The sequence below is a fragment of the Pieris napi genome, chromosome 9, assembly GCF_905475465.1.
Source record: "Pieris napi chromosome 9, ilPieNapi1.2, whole genome shotgun sequence".
Lineage (NCBI taxonomy): Eukaryota > Metazoa > Arthropoda > Insecta > Lepidoptera > Pieridae > Pieris > Pieris napi.
The window spans coordinates 3,310,243-3,335,471 of NC_062242.1; the positions used below are offsets into that span (position 1 = coordinate 3,310,243).

At 33.0% G+C, this 25,229-nt stretch overlaps 2 protein-coding genes across 3 annotated transcripts in view; one reads left to right on the plus strand and one right to left on the minus strand.

Annotated features, from left to right (window-relative positions):
* Positions 1-958: 958 nt before the first annotated feature.
* On the plus strand, positions 959-2,445 carry LOC125052151 (dnaJ homolog subfamily C member 25 homolog). The gene has a single exon (XM_047652768.1). It carries the CDS (start codon positions 1,144-1,146, stop codon positions 2,155-2,157), a length of 1,014 nt encoding a protein of 337 aa, XP_047508724.1. The 5' UTR covers positions 959-1,143; the 3' UTR covers positions 2,158-2,445.
* LOC125052150 (blood vessel epicardial substance-like) overlaps positions 2,433-25,229 on the minus strand; it is a 49,952-nt gene continuing 27,155 nt past the window's right edge. Inside the window, exons 3-7 of one of the 2 annotated variants that reach the window (XR_007117413.1) lie at positions 15,532-15,634; positions 13,181-13,321; positions 8,280-8,415; positions 5,811-7,224; positions 2,433-5,348 (exon numbers count right to left, since the gene is read on the minus strand). Coding sequence is in view for 1 of the 2 variants with exons in the window: in XM_047652767.1 (XP_047508723.1) it covers positions 5,284-5,348; positions 8,280-8,415; positions 13,181-13,321; positions 15,532-15,634 (445 nt within the window). In the remaining variant the exon portion in view is untranslated. The remainder of the gene's footprint in view (positions 5,349-5,810; positions 7,225-8,279; positions 8,416-13,180; positions 13,322-15,531; positions 15,635-25,229) is intronic. The other variant, XM_047652767.1, reaches the window with a different exon arrangement.

A 25,229-nucleotide genomic window follows, 5' to 3' on the forward strand; every position in this document is an offset into this window, starting at 1 on the left:
TGCAAACGATCAGATTAACATACGTACATTATTAAAAATACGTAGGGCATAGATGCTATCAATATCTGATGCGCTCGAGGATGTCCATGCAACAGTTTTTTTTTACATATTTAACTATCTATAGCCGCTTCCCCCACCGATGAAAAGGAATTTATCATATAACATTTTTTTCTTCTTTTTATCTAAGCTTTGCATCCCAATAGGTCTCTACGACGCTCGAGTAAATCCCCATTTAGCATCGTGGGCTCCCCTACCATTATAAATATAAGTTTTAGCAGAAATAAAATAAGAGTTAAGTTTGTACCACGTGGTAAACGTGAATCTGTCAGTGTAATTTCTGTCAAAATCTACATTCATAATAGCGGTTTGCGTTTCGTTTCACATGTTTTGAAATACACGCTGCTTGAAATATTATAATAATAAGAGAATACACAAAATTTCAGTTTTGAAGTGAAACTTCTTAAGGCACCTGAGGGTATATAATATGATTAAAAGTTAAAAATTTGTTTGCCAAAGAAGTTTCACTTCTGACATGTGTACTCCGTACGCACGCACTTTTTTATACTTAGACGAAACTCCGGCAGCTTGGTTCCAATCAAGATCCCCTGATATACCTACATAATCAATATCATCAAATTCAGGCGACGTATTTCTAAGCCCAACCCTTGTATTGATGATATACAAATTTATGTTTAACTATTTAATGCCTCTAAGGCGAATTAGGCATACCTAGTTAGACTTTTTCTTATATTTCTACTATTTTCATTTTTCTTAAAGTAAGCCACTAGGCCATAAAATTAAAAAAAGTAATTAACTTTTTTAAGAATCCACAATCCAATTCAAGGTGGATGAGGGGCAAAATATTTTCTTGTGTAATCAAAATATTTGTCATTACTTTAAATTTCTAGTGGGAGTATCCAATTGTACATAAAATTAGCTGACGATGGCATGACGTTGACATTTCAATTGACACGACCCAGCTGTGTTGCTGACTGCTGTAGATAATTTGTCTTGATCTTGAAATAGATCGAATTGTGATGGAGATATAGTTGTGGATAGAACAAATTTACCAGTTACACGTAATTATTCGGAGAGAAGTGTTTTTTAGCGTTTTTGACGAAAAGATTATGTAAAAACCGAATCATGTTATGTTATAAACATTTAGTCACAATTCTTTTAACATGCCTAGTTACAGCGGTATTGGGCCACGATCATTTGCTTGAAGGTATTTATTGTGGTAAAGAAAATTGTTATGACGTTTTAGGAGTTACGAGACAAGCAACCAAAAATGAGATCGGTAAGAGCTATAGACAGCTCGCGAGGAAGTTCCATCCGGATTTGCGTAGAGGTGAAGAAGCGAAAAAAGAAGCCGAAGAGAAATTTAAGGAAATCGCGACAGCTTACGAGATTTTAAGAGATGAAGAAGCTCGTTCTGATTATGACTACATGTTGGACAATCCGCAAGAATACTATGCTCACTACTATAGGTATTATAGGCGTCGAATGGCCCCTAAGGTAGACGTGAGAATAGTTGTAGCTGTTACTATAACAGTTATATCTATAATACAGTACTATAGCGCATGGTCTAAATATGACTCGGCAATAAAATACTTCATGACAGTACCAAAATATAGAAACCGAGCATTGGATATAGCAAAAGATGAAACTAAGGATTCACAAGGGAAAGGTAAGAATAAGAAAAGCAAAGCAGAACTTAAAGAGGAACAAGATAGGATAATAAGACGAGTTATAGAAGAAAATATGGATATAAAAGGTGCTTATGCTAAACCAGAAATAAAAGATATACTGTGGATTCAGCTTATTATGTTACCATATACAATTACTTATTATGTTTATTGGTATGTACGGTGGCTGTGGAATTACACAATTTTAAAGAAACCATATGGCGATGAAGAAAAATTATATCTAATACGTAAGTTCATGCAACTTGGTCAACATCAGTTTGATGCATTAGAAGATTCAGAAAGAAAATCATTTCTGGATAAAGAGTTGTGGATAAAGGAAAACTTTACAGTGTGGAAAGACATCAAAGAGGAAGAAACTAAGAAATCATTAGCAGAAAATAATAAATATAAGCAATACAGAAGGTATATGAAAAGTCATGGTATAGGACGCATGACATTTGATGATTCATGATATAATATTCTAAGCAATAATTTAAAAATTTGTAATAAATTTATTTATTTATTTTGTAATGAGTTCTGAAAAAATTTAGTTGAAATATATTTGTTAATTTCAAATGTGAATTACTTTTAGGATGATATTTTCTTTTTCAATTTGCGGATTTAGTTTTATATCAAATCTCCCAATTGGGCAAGCATTGTTTATACAGCCTTCTTTAATTGACTTAATTATGTTAACAACCAAAGATCCTCCTGAAAAATTAACATCAATTTAGTAATAAAACACAATTTACACAATTCATAAGGTAATTTAATTTTCTATCTTATTAACATATTATGCTACAATGATTCAAATGACCAACCACACATAATTTACATTATCACACATGGCAACTTTTTAAGGCATTTTAGAAGTGAACAATCACCAAGGTTACATATTTTATTGAATTTTTAATCTTTATTCATTCTATTTAGTATACTTTCAATTTATAAACCTTTAGCTTGTTACTTTTAATTAGCCGGCATTTTATTGTTCAATAATTCAAGAGCTGAAAATTTCCAAGATATGGATCTATGGATGTTCAGATATAATTTCATACAAAATATTTATTTAAACAGATAGTTTAATAAATATATTGTAATTATAAAAGCAAGAGCCTATTGTTACAAGTGTCTGACCTTCATGTTGTTATCACCTCTTTTTTTTAATTTCAATTCTTGAACACTTGATAAGTAACCAATTAGTTAAATGGTAATTGTTATTCACACATCGAGATCCAACATATTCATATGAATCAATTAGCTACAAACATTTGCAATGGCAGTGCGTATGATATCATTATAATTACATAGTCATTTTAACAAAATTTTGCGTTGCATACAACTAGTAAATATCATTACGAATATTATGTAATGGGAATAATTGTACTTGTCTGTATAAATTACAATGGTTTAAAGCTAATACAAATAATCAGGAGTGTCAATTATTTTCTATCATCCCTTCTGGATGTGCGATTCAATGTTATAATTTAAAAGAAAGTTTAGAACCAAACATAAAAATTGTCTTTTTCCAAACATCTTCTCTATACATCCGATATATATAAACACATTTATCCCCGCAACATTTTATGACATACGAATTTTGTGCGTTAATTATAATTCAAAATGTCCAAGATACCAGTTATATCTAGATGCTCGTAGGCCCATATTCAACAATACAACAACTCTTGAAACAAGATTAAAGATGTCTCAGTATGGGTAGAATCATAACTTACAACATAACGTAAATTAAAATTAACCTGTCAAACAAAAAACTCCATGAAGTTTGACATTACAATAGAGTTTTAAAATGATATTTTTTAAAAAGAATAATGCTTCTTAACAATAGATTATAGATAATGTTGTAAGGGGCTCGAGTTCTGTTTCATAAACAATGTTGTGGAATGAGAGTTGATTGTTTCATCTGGCTTTTACTTGCCGGTTGCTGTGCCTATTTGCTTTAGTATTTATGGCTTCAACTGAGTTCTGGTCAATAAAATATATTTTTTTCTATTTCTCTAGCACATCCAAAAACCTACTTTTGTACATAGTTATTTACAATCATCCGACATCAGTTCAGTCACTTATAAAAGTTTACACAAAATAATATTTGTTTATGACATTACAAATATATATTGCGATTTTGGATCGCGAAGTCGAAAAATAAATGTCTCTAGTCAAAATAAATATTTGGATTTTTAAAACGCGTCAAAATTGTTTGACAAAATATTGTTTGTTAAATAAAAGTAAAAAGTGTGGGTTTAAAAGGAGCTTAATATAATTGTTCAGTTTTAGATAATAGTCGAGTGAAACAAATGAAGAATGAAAAACAAAAATGATTTACGCCTTTAAAATTTCTGACGTATTTGTATGACAAAAATAAAATAAACTTTAGTCATTGTTTGTCTGTGTTAACGGTAAATAGTTTTAATATTCTTAAACGTGTTTCAATCCAGTAAAATCTATTTTATTTTGTGTGATACTTTGTAAAAAAAAAGGATAAATCAGGATAGATTAAGCGCGTTTTAAACCACATTTATTGTTTCTACATTTAAATAAGATTTAGAAGTTCAAAAAGCCACCAAAATCTAAATTATTGCTATCTCTATCACATCGCACAATACGAAAGAGACAGATTAACCAATTCACGTGATAGTATTGGGTATAAACAATAATTCCATACAAAATATATATCGTTATATTGGCCTCTTTCGCACTGTATCGTGTAAAAAGAGGCAGCAATACTTGCTTTAATGCGCTGTATCCGGGTTGCTTTAAAAAACTTCGCGATACCGTCTTAATTTAATACAATACACCTACAGAGATCCGTTCCAATCACAAATTCAAGCACATCTAGCCAATACTGATCATTTGCTCAACGTTTAAAGCTACTTTTTTTATCAAACGCGAAGACTACTATTTCTCTGTATATAATCTTTACCAAAAATGCGAAACAAAAAAACCATTTTTTTTTTGGAACTGCTGGTATTATTGATGTGAAATGGAATCCTTGTTTATTTGTTGTTCAGATGTTAAAACAATGCCGGTACCATAAACAACTCAAAAATATATGATTACCAACGATCACAGATAGAAATAGATTGAATCCTAATTACTCCAAAAGGTTAAATACAGAGAAATAAGAATAGTGTTACAATTCTTTTAAACGAAAACATACTCTGAAGCTAACCGCAAAACAAAGCCGAAAATCGTGTACTTAAAGCAATGAATTTAAAAATCACCGAATTTTCTAAGTTGCTGTGGAGTCATAATATTGGTATCATATATAGACGGTCAAATTAAAAACAAACCACTAAATGCAATAAAAACAGATATTACGTGTTTTAAGATCCTTATTGACAGCTGACACGTACCGCGTTGACAACTCAGAAAATTCGGATCATTTTGACAATTGGCTTTGACTCGCTAAAATAAACCTTCACTCTTTAAAAATAGAGTTGCCAAAACAAACTTGTAGCGCTGCAGGTTCACCTATATTCAGGACATATTAATTCGTCCTTATGTTAATAAACATAAAGTCTTAAATGCCCTAGCGATGGTCGCGCCTGCGCGGTCTAACCGCCAGGTGCAAAGCGTGACCTCAGACTGGTGTTTCGTGGTCTGTCTCTTCGATTCTGCCAAGACGCCATGCGTTCGGATCTGTTGCTGTAAAAATTGTATTGAAAATTATTTTAAGCGTTAAAAATTAAAAATAGCAGTGTTAGATACCTTCCCATGGTCGTGCGTTCGAATCACATGTGTACACCAATGGGTTTTTCTTTTGCGTGCGCATTTAACACTCGCTCATATTGACGGAGAAACATTATGAGGAACTGCATGTCTTAGAACCAAAAGTCGACGGCGTTTGTCTGGCAAAGAAAGCTGGTCATCTACTTGTTTATAAAAATTCTCGCGAAACAATTGACGTATAAGTTTTAGAGCCACTAGTTTTTTTTTTCATTAAATACGTTAAACATTTTTCAATTGTCTGTGGAGCAAACTAGTTATGAAATTAAAAATGCTAGCATATAAGCTTTAACTTTGGATTAAAATACGATTTATAGTATGGATGATTCTTAAATAACTTTCAACTTGCTTTTCATTAATAACTAATGGATAAAAAATTACCTGATTCACTTGATTCTTCAACATGCTTAGGAATAACGGTATGGGAACTAGGATACTAGATACTGAATAAGGTAACATTATATATGGTGGTAGGTCAAGATACACCATGCTTGAGTCATATGAAAAGCAAGTTGAAATCTGGTAACACTAGGTCGATCTGTCGCTGTCAAATGTCAAAGTCAAAGTGCGGGAACTAAGGATGTTGTATGACAGCCAAGCGTGATTATCTCGACCCAAAATACTTATAAATACATATACATGTGCGAATTAAGACTACTTATATGAACTTAAATCACACAAAAATATAAGACAGGCACAGGGACTCTGATATGAACATGCAATTTAAGACTGATTAATCAACACAGGTTTGAAGGAGAAATGCCATTTACAATTTTTTTCGTACAATTGTTCTTAATATCAAAATATTTATGTTTTTATTTGCAGTGAAAGTTGGTTTGTCTAAGAATCATTCAGCGAAGTAAGTATATGTTTTAAGGAATAACTTTTCAGCCAATAAGTTTCTTAGCCAAAGCCGTAATTCTAGCTTTAATTGTGTAAGAATCGGTTTTTAGAAAATGGTAAGTTTTTGTCAGAAAATATAACCAGCTACAGCGCCATCTATCGAATCAACTGTATTTTCAAGTAGATTAATCAGTCTAATATAAAATCGTACATATACTTAATAATACTTAAGTCACTAAATAATTGTGCGTTAATACTGGTAATATCTATTGATTGTACTTTATAATACTAGTGAATATGTCATGGTTAAATATAACATTAAATCTAACGAGACAGCGTTCAAACTCACTCTCTTACATTTCAAAATCCGATAAGAGAGTAAATTTGCTTTTAAATTTGTCTCTGATTTTAGGCAAAAAGTATCAAAAATAGTGGCATATAAATGTGGACTAATGGTGCCATACATGTTCCATTCCCAAATCTTTTTTGGAACTCCGGGTTAATGTGCATATAACAGGTACACATATAAATCACATTAAATTGATAAATTGTGATAAGGACATAGGAGTGATGGTATAATGCAAATAAGAACATATTAAATATGTATATATTTTTGAAACCGATTCCGTATTTGACATAGAGAATTCTTTTAAAAATACCGATATTAAAATGAAGCGGTTTCCATAATAAAAATTAATACCAATTGAGCAATATAATACATCGTATAAAATAGATTCGTTAATTATAAAGGGACGGATAAATTTTGACAATATAAAAATTGTTTCAACTTTTATATAAGGTCTTCTTTTGATCGGTCATAGGAAAAATAACCTTATGCTTCGATACTAGAGTTCAAAGTTGAAACAATTAGTCATAGGGAAAGGGAATATGGATTTAGTCGTAGTTCAGCACTCGGGCACAGGCGGCGCTCGGAGCAATGGCGCGTGCTCGCCTAAACACCAATACAACATCGAATAATGTGCTAGAAGCGGCTACAGGTTCCTATATTCTAATAACGGATGTCCGTATTTTTATAGGTCAGTTCAACAAAAATAAATTACAAATCTGTCTTCTACTAACTATTATAGAAGCGTATTTATATGACCGGGTTAATTTATCGCAATTGTTAAGTGATCTTGCAGCTTAAACGAAATTATGGCCGTTTAAATGTAATGAAAAAATCTGTTGATTTGCCAGACTTAGCATAAGAATTAATTTTTAACCAAAGCAATGTTTAGATGGTTTACTAAACAGTTACAACTAAAATTAACCACATCTATTATTATAATATAGGAACCCAATCTGTCTTCATCGTTTGTCACATGCCTGAATAAACCAAAAATAAGGAATCTTCTAGATTTTTAGAAACTGCTCTTTAACGAAATTAAAAACTACCAATGATGTATGCTGCTCAAACTAAAGTATGTATTTGAAATTAAATGATATAAAAAAATATCAAGTTTTTTTAATTGTGTCCGAGTAGCGACTACACGATAATTACCAATATTAATGAATTTTGGATTTTTCTATTAAAAAATATCGTAGCATTTGTCATGGTAATAAGATCCGGGAGTAAATATTTTATGTTTTTTTTTCTTCATTTTCAATAATCTCCAAAAAATTGCGTGACCTAATACTTGAACGCTCCCATATTTAGTTAATGACCATGATCGGCAATGTCAGATGTTTCTTACAATACGAACAAAGAAAAAAAGCAATACAGAGTTTTACAAAGGCCAAATGATTAAAAAAAAATTAAGGCAGCAATAGCTTTCTTTTTGAAAAACATATCACCAATTAATTTCAAACAATAAAACTTATCCAAAAATGATTATATATTTTTCACTGATAAAACGCAATTTACATTATTAACAGACCTCAAAAGGAAGGAGTCACCAATTATTTCTTTGGGTCTTCAATTGTTTAGTATATATATTTGTAATAAATTCCGTTTTGATTTTCAACGTTCAAGTTCTTTAAACAAATCTCATAATGTTTATTCAGTACCTTGTAATTGTCGATTAAGCAATGCGGTTATTCCGGGCCCATCGCCAGCCTTCTTGACTATGAGCATTGGCTTATCCTCGCCCTCCTCATAACTGTTCGGCAGGTGGCCGTTACTGACAGCCATTGTTTCGCTCACCTGAAAATTTTATATGAATGTGTATTCCAAAAGTAAAATTTGACATTGATGCATCCTCTTATTTTCTAGAGCAGGGCTGAAGCAACTGACCGTCATCAGCTTCACTCCTCATAGTATTTTGCATAATTGTCATCTATGTCTACTAGCCTTTAGATATTTCTATTTTGTTTCGAAAAACATCAGGCTATTTATGACATACTTTAAGAATTCGAAATAATCTGTTTTCATTTATTATTATAATATTGCAAACATATCACAGCATTATATGAAACTTAAAAAAATCATTAATATATCTTTACAGTTTAATATAACAAATAATAAAACTAACATCTCTTGTCAACCGAAGAACAAATAAATAGGTTTCCCTCCATATAAACCTTATCACTCGTAACTATTAATATAATATATCATTAATTAAGCATCGATAAATTTCTACTTTATCATACATTACACGTCCAACGTACTCAGATTAGTTTATTAAGATTACCAAGTGGTAAGTTTTAAGCTATTAATTCTTTAAGTTAAGTCTTTTATATTTGTATCTATGGTACAAAAAACGATACTTTCAGGGTCCATTGTTTTTTGTAATCAGTCGTGTGTATGTTACAGCGTTCTTTATATATAAATCTTCTTGCTTGTTTGTAATTAAACTCCTAAACATTTGGACCAATTTTGATGAAATTTCTTGTGTGTTCGTGTGAATTCGAGATTGGTTTCGATTAACTATAACGGACAATAGTCGAGTTTGAGTAGGAAGACTAAATTACAAATTCTACTAAATTGTTTAGAAGTAGCTATTGTACTCAAATTTCGATACAGTATCTATTAAACGGGTAGTTCTTATATAAAAGGTTTTTCGTCTATGGAGGAGACGGCCAAGGAGAAAAGTTGGAGTTTTTCCATTATACATATATATTATGACTTTTGGCCCGTTTGTGTATCTACTCACGTAAGGGCAAGTTACTTAAAACATATTTTGTCACTTTTTAGAGGGCCAGGGTAAATACATCAGGCAGGGTAGAGACATAAAGATCAGGGTAGATACGTATTTGACCAGGGGAGATAATTAGAAGCAATAAAACAAAGAATACAATTGAAATAATCAACTTTTATCAAAGATTGTTCTTGATATTTATAATCAGGCAACATTTTTTATCGTATTTATTATTAATCAGACTAAATGCACCGTTTTTAAGCGTTTATTTGGATGTCGACGTTTGTTGAATATTTTTTATTTGGTGCTTGCCATCTTTTGAAGTTATTATTTGTTCAATGTCAAATGGAGTCTCGTTTTCGGACTCTGAATCGGGGCCGTAAACGTCCTCGACTCGGAGACGAGATTTTTTATTAGACGAGTATGTCATGACACCAAGCTTAAAATGATCGCTATGTATATCTTCATTGCAAAAGCAGCTTAAAGTCTTCATTTTCAATGTTGTCGGATCTTCAATGTTCCATGACACCTGATGGACGCGCAAAGTACCAGCAAAAGTCTTTATGTGTGTTTTACCACTAGCAAGCAAAGCGTCTTTGTCTAAATATCTTTATCATTTATAACGAAAACATTAATGCTAGGATAGTTTTTCTGAATAGCATCTGACAAATCGCTCAGACATGCTATATCTTTGCGACTATCTACCAATAGGTTGGCTGATCTTTTGCAAACAGCACCGACACCATCTGGAACTCCCTTACCGTGTCCAGCTTCATGGTAATTCCAGGTAAAGTCTCTAAGAGCTGAGTAAAATTATATTAAATGAGTGACAAGAAAATAAAACATGTATTTGTTGCAACATTGTGTTACGGGTCCATCGCTCCAAAAATGAAGGATCTCTACTTCTGGTGGCAAGCTGTTCAAAATTGGCTGTAAGTATGCCCATATAGCTGGAGGCGTATGTAACAAAATCTGTGACATCGAACAATAGCATGTTGTCTTTACTTCACCTGATGCCTCTTCTTTTGTGTAAGTTACAACTGTGTGCAGACTTATCTGTTGACGTGCACCTCCAAAATGGAATGCTTGAATTTCTTCTGCGTAATTTGTTTAAAGTCACTAAGGTCCACGTGAATCACAGCTTCTCTTACTGTCAAATGTGTCTTATTAATTTTAAAATCAGAATGTTGGTGGACTATATTCAGTTCATGGTGAAGAAAATACTCCAAGTTGTCTTCTAACTGTATAATCAAATCACGTAGATAAAATTGAATCACCTTTTTCAAATATTTAGTCACCTTTCTGGTCTCATGCGTTTTAGGATCAGTTATATATATCAAATTCTTTGTATTGAAGTCCTTTAATTTTACAATGCATTCTCGCGATAGACACTGTTCGTTACACCTATTGCAACAAATTATACGAAGAAGATTTTGATGGTTTGATATTGATGTAACTTTGGCTTGGAATAGTGCCGTAAGAATCAGATCCACATTGGCGTGTGCAACACACAGACATTAAATAGGTGGCACAATTACTATGATACATATCTCCCCTGGTCAGTAAGTCTCTCCCCTGATAGTAATCTTACCAGGGGAAAGACGCCAGGGGAAAGACGTTTTCATAACATAATAGATTATTTTGGTTTATACAAGAAAGTTTTCCATTAATAACAAAGCAAGCTTTGACTATTACAGTATTACTAAATTAGGACAGGAATTGCAAATAAATAAAATGTTTATTATAACTTTTATTACATACCAGTGGAGAGACACAATGACCTTGCGAAACCGTTTCATCGCACGGACGTGACACAAAAACTGGCAAATGGCGTCGATCTAACCGCTTCTGTGCTTAGTATTGCTAACTTCACGTTGTTATTTGTCAATGAGCGAGTTCGGTAATGGGGCCATCTTATATTTTATATTGTAGCAGCGGTGCGAATATTGCCAGGGTAGATACACAAAATAAACGGGACAACAATTAAGTTTTAAAAATTATTGAAAAGAAGCAAATATTTTTCAATTTTTCTTTAATAATATTTAAGTATATTTAATTAAGTTTGTGGTAAACATAGTTTGTTTTAGCAAATAATACAAATATTGTATGTATTGTATGCTAGTTAAGCTGAAACCGGTAAGGGGACAGGCCAGGGTAGAGACTTTTTTAGACTATATAACGAGTTTTACAAAAATATGCTTTAATGAGACATTTAATTATAATGTTATTTAATAAAGGACATTAAAGTGATGTGATTCATTGCACAAAATAGCAACGTATAGATTAAAAAACCACTTTTAAATAGATTGCCACCATAGTTACCTCTTATAAGAGAATCACCCAAACAATTAAAGTGAAATTGAAAAATTGGTCTCTTAATTATTTTACCTAGTTCCTTGTTTTCTAAATTTTTGAATGACATCAGTGAAGAACTCTAAATGAATATTAATAATGATGGGTCATTTTGAAAATGTTATGCACAACTAACGCAACTTACACCGCTGTACTAACTTAAAATTTGACATATATGCCAATATTGTTTTTTTTATATTTAATATTTTAAAAATATTGGTTGTTTGTAAAGTAGGTTTACGATCGAGATGTTTACGTGATAACGTCTTATTGGTGATATAAGTTTTTTTGGAAGTAAGGAATTAATGAAGATAACAATTTTTTCAAATTTTAAATTACATCTATCGTTTTATTCACACTTTTGATGATAAATTTCGGGTGTAAAATGACAAGTTTACTTATTCGACTATGATATACATTTTTCTTCATACATTCACGGAATGACTGGCAGCGCTCGAGATGAAACGGGAGATCGGTCCGTCTCTCTCTCGTTATACCTGCGATCGCGCTCGTGAGGTTTTGGTGTGACACAAGTTTCTGAACATGTCACCCGACTAAAACGATTTTAAAGACGTTATCACGTCAAAAAAAATATTTTTATTATTTCATGTTCTCATAACTTCAAAAATCCATGAGAAAATTAACTATTTACAATTTACAAAATACTTCAAATTGAAATTCATATTAGGCTATACTTCGAAATCGAAATTTTCTCTTCTATGATCGAAATATAACCGTTATATAATATAGTTGTTAATGTCGTCTAGACAGTTTCCATACTAAAACCGTTTATTAAAATTATTCTAAACTTATGTACTGGAATAATGTCCCCAAGGAATCTAATTATTTATTGTGAAAGTTATACGAAGAAACCTCAAGAGACAATGTGCCGCTAGAAATTATACGTCGAGAAAAAATAAAACTCTACAACAAATTCTTTGACATAAATAAATTTGTATAGTATTGTAATAATTACTGAGGCCTTTATAATTGCCTGATAATATCAGATTACAGGTGGAACATTTCGCCTTGCCATACAATTTTTATATATCCATAAACGAACGATGCATATTGCTTTCGTTCCAAGTACGCCCACAGGGCGCAAGTTTTCCATACAAAATATATCGTTACAAATAAACGAATTTCATACTAGTAATTTGTTTGAATGAACGCTCTAACTCATTATTAGCTCAGGTTAACTTCTACGATAAGATGTCATGTGGAACATGGTGTAATTAATGGTTGCAGCTCCATTACAAACGTTGTGTAAAAAAAACTTGGCGATTAAAAAGAGTGGCGGAGAGTTTATTACCAGTTCTTCTCTTCCGTTCTACGCCCTTGATTTGAGAACTGGCAGTAAATGTAAAATTAGAAGCATTTAATTTTGTCGTTCATAAGTGTACATTGTGTTACCTATATGAATAAATGATTTTTGACTTTTTGACTTGACTTTGACTCTAATTGTAAACTTATATTTACCTGCATGAGCTTGTGAACGACGTCTCTACCAAGGATGTGGTCAAACACAGCCTGCAGAAACGCGTCGGACATTATCGACAGTTTTAACTTGTCCCGGTGCCACACCAACACACGTGATTCCTCCATCGCCATTATTGAGACCTGGAAAGTTTGACAACAAATTTTAAATATCAATTTTGACCTTCTAAGACTGCATATCACGTCATCTGGATTCGATTACCGGTAGTGTAGTATTTGGGATTACGAGCTTCTTTCTAAGTACAGAAAACCAATAAAACGAATTCTTCAACTACTATGTCATTTACTAGAATTATTAATTAAGTGAAACATTACTAACCAAAATTACGAGGCATATATTTAAAATACAGTGTAAACCCTTTATGACGTCATTCGGTATAACGAAAACTCTCTATAACGTAAGGAATTATTTTAATTTATTTGGTTTAACCTAATACCCATACAATTATTCTCACTCCCTATAACGAATCCCCTCTATAATTATTAATAAAAATGGTCGGTCCCTTGAAATTCGTTATACAGTGTAAACAATTTGGAACAGAAATTGCATAACTTATATTGACAATATTATATACTTTACGTATTGTAAAGTGTGCATTAAAATCAATTAAATTTGCACACAATAGCCTCTGTGATGTATTATAAAATAATTGAGTACTTTCTCTAACACTACCGCATATCAGTCCATATAACGCTTAGTCGCTACTAAGCGTTCGTACTATAATACAAATCGTACGGTGAAGGAGACCTTTGAGAGGAACTGTATTATAGATATAAATCAACGTTTGTCAGACACGTAAAGCCGATGATCGATGAGAGAGATGCAGAAGTTGAGTATCATTGGATCATCATCTATATAAATAAAAATGAATACCAAATATGTTGCTAAGAAATCTCGATGATGGCTGGACCAGTTCGAGTATTCTCTTTAAATTTATTCCTTGAACTTGGAGGTGGAGGTGATAAATTGGAATAGTATAAAAGTTTTATTAAGTATTTAGGTTTTGATACCGGAAAAGCGAACAGTCTTTATTAGGTCACAGTTACTACGGTCTAACCAATTGCAACAACTTAAATAGATTCTACCTTCATTTAGTTGAATAAAAATAAAAAATGAATAAACATCCAATGACAAACAAATTAACCAATTTCTTAGTGACACTGGAAGGAACTAGCGTTTAAGATACAGGCTAGGCCTAGTTTAAACGCTAGTGCTCATAGAAGTATATTATGTATAAGGTTAACCACAATGAATTTTGTATCTAAACGATTCGTAGCCTAGTGTATGTTTTTGAGTCAAATAAAGTAATTTTAATTTTTATTTATATTATTTATGAGGTAGCATACCAAAATATTCCATATGTTGGTATGTAGAAATGTTCGCGGGGCAGCTAGTTATTATTATTTTTATCTCTTTCGTATAAATAAAAAAGTACGATTTGTATTTAATATCTAGATAATCTTCGTCAAAAAAGATGCCCACCGGGAGATTTGTGTGCCGCGTGCGAAACCAGTTATACGCTCAATAGAGCCTATAATGGCAGCCCACGAAGCAGAGTTCTGACTTCATAGTAAACATAATATGTAAAATACATTTTCATATATTATCCCCGCTATACATAAAAACTAGATGAATCTAATTGCACTTATTTGTCTCTCTCTGTCAAATTTTGATTACGCTGTTATGAAAAGAGATATGAGACAAGAGCTGGGGTTTGTCATTACAAATAAAGTTTTAAAAATCCCCATCGATCCTATGTGTGCTACAAAAGTTATTCGGGGTCAAAGGTCAGTTTTATCAGATCTTAAATTCTCTACAAAAAATGGTCTTCATGAGATACATAAGAGTTACATTCTATATGATATGCACTCATTTTCACGCCACCTGTGAGGTACGGCGCGTTCCTACCGTGGATCCTTCTGTACCTACTCCACTCCAAAAATATACGGCATGCCACACCTAGTCCAACGCGGTAACATTTACTATAACGGGCATGCAAACAAGGGAATTTGACGACTCAATGGTCTAGTGGTTAGTACCCCAGACTGCGAATCCATGGATCCCGGGTTCGATTCCCGGCTGAGACGAACATCGAAGTGATGAGCATTTGGTGTTGTGCTTAGGTCTTGGGTGTTCAAATATGTATTTATACGTATATCTATCTATAATATGTATGTATATCCGTTGCCTAGTAACCATAACACAAGCTTCACCAGCTTAGCATGGGACTAGGTCAATTGGTGTCAATGAGTTAAGGTAAAAAAGAAAAAATATGAATAAGTACATATAAAACGAAATATAGCATTCATATTCTATTCGTAAGTTTTTTTACCTGAAAGAACTCGTCAGTGGAAACCCCGAACCACTCCGGTGAGTCTAGGAAGTGATGCGGAAACACTATATGCAGTGCGCGTTGATTCTGTGACACTACCAACCTGGAACATTGCAATAACGTAAGAAATTATAACACAGATATTTAATTTTACGATCTTATTTGTGAAATCAACGATACTAGTCAAAATAGCTACAACACAATTTTACCAAAAGTAAACGATTGTTTCGTTCGTATTCTATACTTATATTATAAAGTATTTAATAATTTTGCAATTATTTATATATAAATCCTCAGTCGCATATTACTTGGAAGTTTGTTGCTTGTCGAAGGACAGACGCATAGACCTTTTTTAAACTATACGTTATTTAAGTTATACTAAGTAACTTGTTACATATCCATTGCACCTCCTCTGCTGCGCATAACCTGCACCCTTCTGACGCAACAGCAACAGACATCGAAAGTAGAGCTTTGATCGGATACCGGTCAAAATCTCAAATTAGTATAGAAATATAGATTATTATTGATCATGCACTTCATTACGGGCCGATTCAATTGTCATATTTAATTAAGTTCAATAATTGTAATAGTTTATTTAAAGTAATTTAAATATATTTGTTTTTTTTAAGTGATTCACCGCTGGCCCTCACTATTAACTAGAATTGATCTTTGTATATATTTTCTGGTTCTACGGTTAAGACCTTATCATCAAGGAACTCAGTTTGAGTTAGATGAAATATGATTAATGAAGATGTCAGGATCTTGCTGAATTGGAGATTTACTGAACGTTATGAAATTTCCAATACCGTGAATAAATTATAATATATTACACAAGAGTGCAACTTTGGTATAGGTCACAATATTTCCCCCAAATTTGATATTTACGAGACCTTTTCACCTACGCCTTATCAAAGGTCAATTGACTTATACTAAATGAATTTCGTTTGCTAAAATGACATTGACATTTCCTCCATCGAAATGTAAATGGTGACTTAGAAAGCTTAAAGCTTTCTCGAATGTATGTTGATGATAAAGTGTAAATTGTATCGTTATTTCGTCACTTAGACAAATAATTATTATTCTTGACTACACTGAACGCATACGACGTTCTGATATATGTGTGTATATGCAATAAGATTCATAAAAACAAATGCAGACCAATTGCAAATGTTGTACCTATAATAAAACTGATTTTGTTTTGGTTCTAAGTCCCAAAGCAATAGATATTCTTTGTGAATTTTGTAAGACACGGTGTTATCACTTTTATATACACCTAAAGTGATTTGAGTTCAATGTTTGTTAGGATGACATCTCTCAGACCCACAAGGGCGACCCTTTTCAATCACATTTCATTAGTCCATGTCAGCATACTCGAAACTACGACCTCGCAATCAACTTTGCGACGGGAATTCGTCAGCTTCAATGGTAATATGTCTTCATTCATTATTGCTTTATTCAATGTGACTAATGCTATAATGGCGCTAACATTAAAGAGAAAAGGATGATTAGGACGACGTCTATTTAATTGAATATTTATTATAGATCAAACTGAATTTTTCTTATCTTTTTGTACTACTTGCTTTACTGAGACCTCGTTATCCACACCACTAGTACCAATTCGTGGCAGAACCATAAAATTTTCAGTAGGAAAATGAGTTATTATTGATGTAAATCGCCGGACGTTTCATCGATACAAGGAATTTTTTATAGACAATTGAATAAAGTTGGTTATTATCGTTTAATCATTAATTTATTTTGTAATCCTACAGCTAACAAAAATTATATATAATAACAAACAATACACTAAAAATTAATCAGAGATAGAATACATAATATTTACCTACAAAAAGGTTAAAAAACGAACAATAAAAGCTATTCAATAGATTCAACTCATAGATGTAACCTAATTTAGCTGTGTGTGTATGTGGGGTATGCTTATGATCCAGGTGATTCTGCGCTATGAATATTTTTAATAGTTAACAGTAAACTGAGTCGAAAATCGGTAGATTTAACAGCAGGCCCGTTGCGTGATAAAACGAACTATGAGACAAGACCAGGTGTTAGTGAATTGATTATTCAAGCGTGATCAAGTGGTGATTTGCGCCCAAGGTGCGGTAACCAGCTCGCGGCAATCCGAAACGGGTTCATTCATTCAAGGCGCTTACGATATATAGCAGTCATCAAACTCAAAATATCTTTATTCATATAGGTAAACAAGTACACTTATGAACGTCAAAAAAGAAGTTAAACTAATTGTAAATTTACATTGACTACAAGTTCGCAAGTCAAGGGCGTAGAGCGGGCAAGAAGAACTGGCAAGAAATTTTCCGCCACTCTTTTGAATCGCATCTGTTTTAAAATAATTAATATATAGTATAAGATCCCGCTATACAACGACCTTCACCGAGATGCTTATTTAATGAAACTTATTTTATATTTAATTTAATAAGTCAATAAATATAATCCATATGGGTTGCCTAGCAAATTTCAGTCCAGAGTATGTTTAATTAATATTAAAAAAAAAATTTTTTTTTAATAATTTGCATGTAGTAAATTTTTTGAACTTTTTTCAATCAATATTTTTAATCAGGGTAATATTATATATGTATCACTATAACCTTCTTTTATACTAAAGATGTATATATACTTTAGTGTCACATAAAAAATTTACACATAAATAATTAATTTATTAAAAACAACCTAACATTTGCATATTCTATGGGCTTCATACTTTCGATTGGTATAGAATTTATCTAATAATCATACCGGTGAAATGTTTAAAAAAATTTTTTTTTTTTAAATTAATAAAACATACTCTGGACTGAAATTTGCTAGGCAACCCATATGGATTATATTTATTGATATATTAAATTAAATATAAAATAAGTTTCATTAAATAAGCATCTCGGTGAAGGTCGTTGTATAGCGGGATCTTAGACCAATAAAATTTATCAAAACGGATCATGTTGACAGTTTAAAATAGTAGCCCGATGTCAAGATTGAATACAAAATTTCTCCCCTTCCAACTTGACGTCTGGCGTTTCACGACAGAGCGATTCTAAGGCCTACAACGCACTAGCGGCTGGCCGTGATGCGGTGTGCCGCTGCGGTAGGCCGCAGTATATACGGTCTGCCGTAGCGGCATGCCGTATTCCGGCTAACCGTCCCTATTGCGGTCCTATTGCGGTCTGCCGCAATCGTCACTCGTCAGTGCTTCTTGAAATATTACAAATTCAAATTTAATGACGTGGAATATGTGATACATGTATCTTATGTTTCATAATAAACATATTTTATTTTTACTCTTTTAAAATAGGTTTACAATATTTTGTTTACATTTGTTAAATAATTATATGTGACGACGTAGGTAGGACGGCTAACCGCGCCGAGTGCGTGGAGGGGTCGCGGCGCGCCGCATCATTCAACCGGTGCGGCTCGCCGCAGCTCCAGATCAACCGGAGCGGTTGACGGTTGACCGCAAGTCAGTGCGTTGTTATCATGCGGTTTCATGTAATAATCGATGAGCGGCCAGCCGCAGCGGCACACCGCATTGCGGCCAGCCGCTAGTGCGTTGTAGGTCTAAGACACTTCTTGCCGGCCACCTTCAAGAGAAAAGCATGCAACCTCAAAGACCGGCAACGCACGTGCAAATCTCTCGGTATTGCAGGTGTCCATGGGCGGTAAGTAACCCACCTGCGCGTTTGCCTGTTTGACCTGTCCCATTAAAAAACAATTAAAAGTTAAAAAGCCTAAATTGGTAAACAATAACAATGTTGTCTTGTTCTTAAAAATAGTTAAGAAGTTACTATTGGAGAGATTATATTTAGAAGCTATTTGGAGTGTATTCAAATAATAAGTATTTACTCATAACTTTTAAAAATAATTTAATATTATTGTTTTTACTTTTGCATGTAATTTTATATAAAATCTTTTAATTAACTTCTTCTACTTTTTTGACGTCTGTGTGGTCTAGAAGAAACTTTACCAGCAAGACCACGCATTTATACTCATGTTTTCTTTTAATTTTCTATGTAACTTAAGTATTATTATTATATTTACTATTAATTGCTAATTTAAAATATAAATTTAAATAATTCTTTTTATTACGTACAAAAACGTTTTTTTATTCATATGATAACTGTACAATTAAATAAATTCAATTTCTAAAAAAGGCTTAATACGAATATTTTTCTTAACGATAATACATATTCAACAGATTAATCAAGATTAACTATAAAAACGTGTATTTTAATAACATTGCGAATTGATTATTGCAAAAAGCTGGCCTTTCCTATTCTAACATATATGTTATTGACAAAGAACTCAAAAGGTCGATTTTGTAATAGTTCAAGAATTTCTTACATTGCAGGTGATACAAAAATTCTTTATTAAGTCATAGACTACTATAAAAAGAATTACGTGTCTGTTTCATCATAATAAAATAGAGCCGTGTTGACCCAACCCTGAGATCTTGTGTTCAAATAATGGCGTTGCATCGCTAGAATTTTCTTTCTTCTCTGTGTGTGAAGGCACACATCGTGAGGGAACCGTCATGTCCCAACACACACACAACGACAGGCTCAGAAAGCTTATCAACTATTTGTCTGAGGTCATGTGTTTCATTTATATTATCCTAGCTGCCCCCGCGAACTTCGTTTTTCCTTAATGTGATTTTAATTAACAAATAAAAAATAGGGGTTGATCTTAGAGGGGTGAAATAAAAACAAAAAAAAATATCTAAAAAATAAAAATTTAGGGGTCGTTACACCCTGAACATTTAGGTGTTTGAAAGATAGATAGTAGCCGATTCTCAGACTTACTGAATATTCATAAAAACATTTATAAGAATCGGTCGAGCCGTTTCGTAGGAGTATGGGAACGAACATTGTGACACTAGAATTTTATATATTAGAGAAGATAAGGTACCAAGTACCAGAGTACTGAGGATCCCAACGCTATATGGCTGAGCTGAGCCATACTTGAATACCTGTGATTTCTACGTGTCATCGATTCTTATACAGACGCGTATTTATCTGCCATTTCTTATAGAAAATCCTACGACTAGTGTTTTGGACTTACCAGATGTGGGAATTAAGATCTTCCCAATTCAGAGAGAACGATACAACCTTGCCATGTGCTTTTGACGTAAATTAAACTCTGACAAAACTTTCGATCTATTCGTTAAAACTTTTAGATTGGCTTAGTAAATGAGGTCATAACTTTATTATTAACGGCTTAACAGTAAACGAAGAACAGTATTATCTGTTGATGAATTGTAAAGCTCTACAATATTTTCTATTTATATTTAAGTATGTATATATAAGATGAACTTTATGTGAAGCAGAATAATTCCATAACAATTAAATAAAACGTAGGGAACAATTGATATTGTAAAAAAATAAATTAAAGCTAATAAAAAGCCAAATGCGTAAGGTTAAGCGTGCGACTCTCATACCTGAGGTCGTAGGATCGATCCCCGGCTGTGCACCAATGGACTTTCTTTCTATGGGCGCATTTAACATTTGCTCGAACGGTGAAGGAAAACATCGTCAGGAAACCGGCATATCTTAGACCCAAAAAGTCGTGGGCGTGTGTCAGGAGGCTGATCACCTACTTGCGTATTAGATTTAAAAATGATCATGAAACAGATTCAGAAATCTGAGGCCAAGACCTAAAGAGGTTTAGAGAAATTTTATTAAGCTCAATGTAAGACAACACAAAACTTCGATTTTTCTAAACAGTTCTATTGACCTACTAAACGTCTTCAGTAGGTCAGTACATGAAATTATAATATAGCATAATTAGAAGGCGCCTTCTAGCGTGATTTTTGAAATATAAGTTGTCTTCAATAAAATATGATCCTATGGTCTTTAAATCATATTTTTTACTTAATACCCAGTTAAGTAGAACAGGAATCCGAGTCCGTACTCTGTAACTTCCAATAATGATAGCGATACCGACAGTTATCCTTATCAAAAAATTAGTTTTTGTTCCGAGCGAAATAGGCGCTACGGGTATTGAGAGAACTACATTGAATATCTTGAAGGATCATAATAATTATATTTAAATACGAAAGTAGTACGAAAAAGCTCGGCTCTCGCTTCAATATAATATATTAGTCGAAGGTCAATGTAACAACTTTATTGGATCGTGGCATTGCTTATAAAGCTCAGAAAAGACTGCGTGGCAGAAAAGATCAACCTTGGCCAATTCAATTTTTTTTTAATTTCTTTATTTATAAGTTATCTTACAGATAACATACATATTATAAAACAAAACATTCAGACAATATACAAAGCCAAGACAGATTACATAGATAAACAATGTATATTGTTGTCTTTTATTACATTATTACAAGTCCATCAAAACCTTTCAACCCTTTGAACGAAGAACATAGACTGTCTCCTAGCTTTGAACGATACGCTTACAACTCAAATTTAAAGGATTATACATACAAAGGAATTGACAAAAACAACCTTCAAGAAAAACAACAGGCAATGGATGTTATAATAAAAATTAATGAACTAAAGTGTGCCACGCCCATGGAATCGCAAGAGGAACAGAAAAGTGGAGAAAGAAAGTACTTAACTGATGCCCAAGGCACAGCAAACGAAAAAGAGGGAGACAACTTAGAAGGTGGATAGACCAAATCAAAGAAACAGCTGGTACATCGCAAAGAGTGGCACAATGCAGAGAGGAATGGCGGGATTTGGAGGAGGCCTATGCCAAAAAAGGCCACACATTTACACTAAAAGAAGATAGAAATAGTTTGTTTAGATGTAAATGTATCTGAATTATTACTATTATTATTACATACAACGGAATAAGAACCTTGGTTAATAAGTCGACGAAAACTTTGGCTCACTTTTAAATACCTCGGTACATAACACCTACGTACATTTCTATTTTTTATTTCGTTTCACTCGCGTTTTATACCAAAATACTTTAGCAATAAAATTTTAGCTTTTTATTCGTCTGTATTTGGTTTTGTTTTATGCCTACTCGAAGTTTTAATAAACGTGAAAAGCGCAAGCATTTGCCGCAGTTTCATATGGATTTCTTTGTAGACTTCCAAAACAGACAATAAATCATTTACGAAAATACCTTAATAATATACTAGAAATATGTTTATTTTCTATTAACTTAATCTAACGCCTGGGGTTCGATCCCTGGTCGAATCATACCCGACTAAGGGCTAATTTCACCAAACTCAGCAGAATAAAACGTTATTCCAAGGATAAGATTTATACGCCCAATTTTGAACGAATACGGAGATATTCCTTGGTTAAAAATGGCCGCCATGTCATGTCAGCTGTCAGGATTCATAGAACACAGACATTTTGTTTGATCCCGAGTTTGTTGTGGTTGTTCCCTCCTTTGTTTTTCCTTGCTTTAAGGTACACCTTAAAAATACATTTTGTATCCATTGTAAGTGTAAACATTATGCGGGTATATCATAAACTCTTTTGCTTGATTTATAATTTGATACATTTTAGTCTATAGTTATTTTGGGCTGGCGATCTGAGTGAGTTGTTGCCCCACATATTTTTATGGTGCCACTGGCGGTATTGTTGTGTACCGGGTTGTGCAGCTCCCTTAAAAATGGTTGAGCTGCATGAGCTATTCGGGGCATGCTAGCCGTCTGCTGGCACAGGCTTGCTCAGATCGATCTGGTTCTTTCTTCCAAAGACCAGTCCAGTAAATACTCTGCATTTGTTTACACCAATTTATTAATTTATTATTGTATTATCTGGACTATAAAAGAGACTAAGACCCCCGAGTTTGTTTCGACATTTCTTCTCAGGGCAGTCAGTTAGGAAATGTCGACTTCATCTAGTTTAGGATGACATTGTAAAAGTGATTTATATAGTCCTACTTGCAAGAATAAACTATTTCATTTCATTTCATTTCCCTCAGAGTTGTTCCTGTTTTCTTTCCTTGATCTAATTATCACAACTATAGATAATGCAACGTTTAAGAAGAATTATTTACGAAAGTGACAGTGATGATGATAGCGAAAACGAAAACTATGCTGTAAGGCGTCCAAGATGGATAAAAGAAAGAAATGATCATTTCAACAACTACGACGATGAAGACTTCAGGATAAGATTTCGGTTATCCAAGGTCGCAACATATAATTTATTGGTGAAAATTGAAAACCGTTTAGAATTCATATCTGAGAGGTAAGTTTCTGTAAAATAAACAACAATTTGCATCAAATATTTGATATGTTCCTAACCTAACTATCTATTTTTAAGGTATTGCTATGGATTTATCTGTGTTTATGTAGCTAATTAAGCCTTTTTTTTTGTTTACAGGAATCAATCAGTTTCTCCAGTCAACCAGCTTTTAGCCACCTTAAGATTTTATGCCACAAATAATACACAACTGACGATAGGTGATTTCAGTGGGCTCAGCGTACCCACAGCGCACAGGATAATACATAGAGTTAGTGCTGCCATAGCATCACTTCACCATGAATACATAAAATTTACAAACACGCAACAGGAGATTCGACAAAATCAACAGGAATTTTATCGTTTAGCACGATTTCCTAGAGTGATTGGAGCATTGGATTGCACACATATTCGTATTTCTTCACCCGGAGGCGAACAGGCAGAACTGTTTAGAAACCGTAAAGGTTACTTTTCTATTAATGTCCAGACCATATGCAATGCAAATTTGGAGATTATAGACATTGTTGCAAGATGGCCTGGATCAGCACATGACAGCCTTATTTTCAACAATTGTTGCCGTAAAGCAAAATTTGAAGCTGGTGAATATGGTGAAGGAATTTTGCTTGTTGATGGTGGATATGCAGCCACATTCTATTCTATGCCTCCACTAGAAAATCCCAGAACACCAGTGGAGCAACTTTACAACGAGTCGCAAATAAGAACAAGAAATCCTGTAGAGAGGTCTTATGGTGTTTGGAAAAGAAGATTTCCAGCACTATCTTTAGGGCTACGAGTGAAGTTAAACAAGGCCTTGGTTATAATTATGGCAACTGCTGTTCTAAATAATATATTGCGTCAACGAGGAGAAGCAGTCCCGCCTGATGATCGAGAGTTGGAGCTTCCAGCACCTTGGGAGGTGCTCTTACAAAATGGGCAAATAAGATATGAAAATGAGGACTCAGGAACTCCTCGAGGAAATAGAGCTAGAGAGTTACTGATAAATAACTACTTTAGAAATCTTATGTAGTTTATTATTTTAAGATAAAACTAAACAATAAAGAAACAACTTTTTCATTTATATTTGTTTTATTAACTACAATTTTATTAAAGTTAAGTCTGTAATATAACATAACAATATACTTAAATCTAATGAGATAACCTATTTTAGGTTGGTTTTCTATTTATTCTTCGATGTTTCATTTGTGCAAAAAGATTTCGTGTTTTGATTTTCTCCCGTTTTAATATTTCATTTTTAATTTTTATTTCAACTTCAAATATTTTTTTTCCTTCCTCCCTCTCCTCAGCAGCAAAATTCATTTGCATTTGTACAGCTTTTATTTTAATTTTATGTAACTCTTCTAAAGTTGAAGAAACCGGTAAAGTTAGGACTTCTATTTCTATCGGTCATTATCATGAACGATATTGTTTCTGTTATTTATTTTCTTCTTTCAAATCAAAACCAAAATAAACACTCAGGCAAAACAAAGCTTCTATGACCTGACCACAGATTACAAAGTAGGT

Bases quoted from the DNA above. Each gene is read 5' to 3' on its own strand.
- LOC125052151 (XM_047652768.1), top strand. From the start codon at position 1,144: ATGTTATGTTATAAACATTTAGTCACAATTCTTTTAACATGCCTAGTT.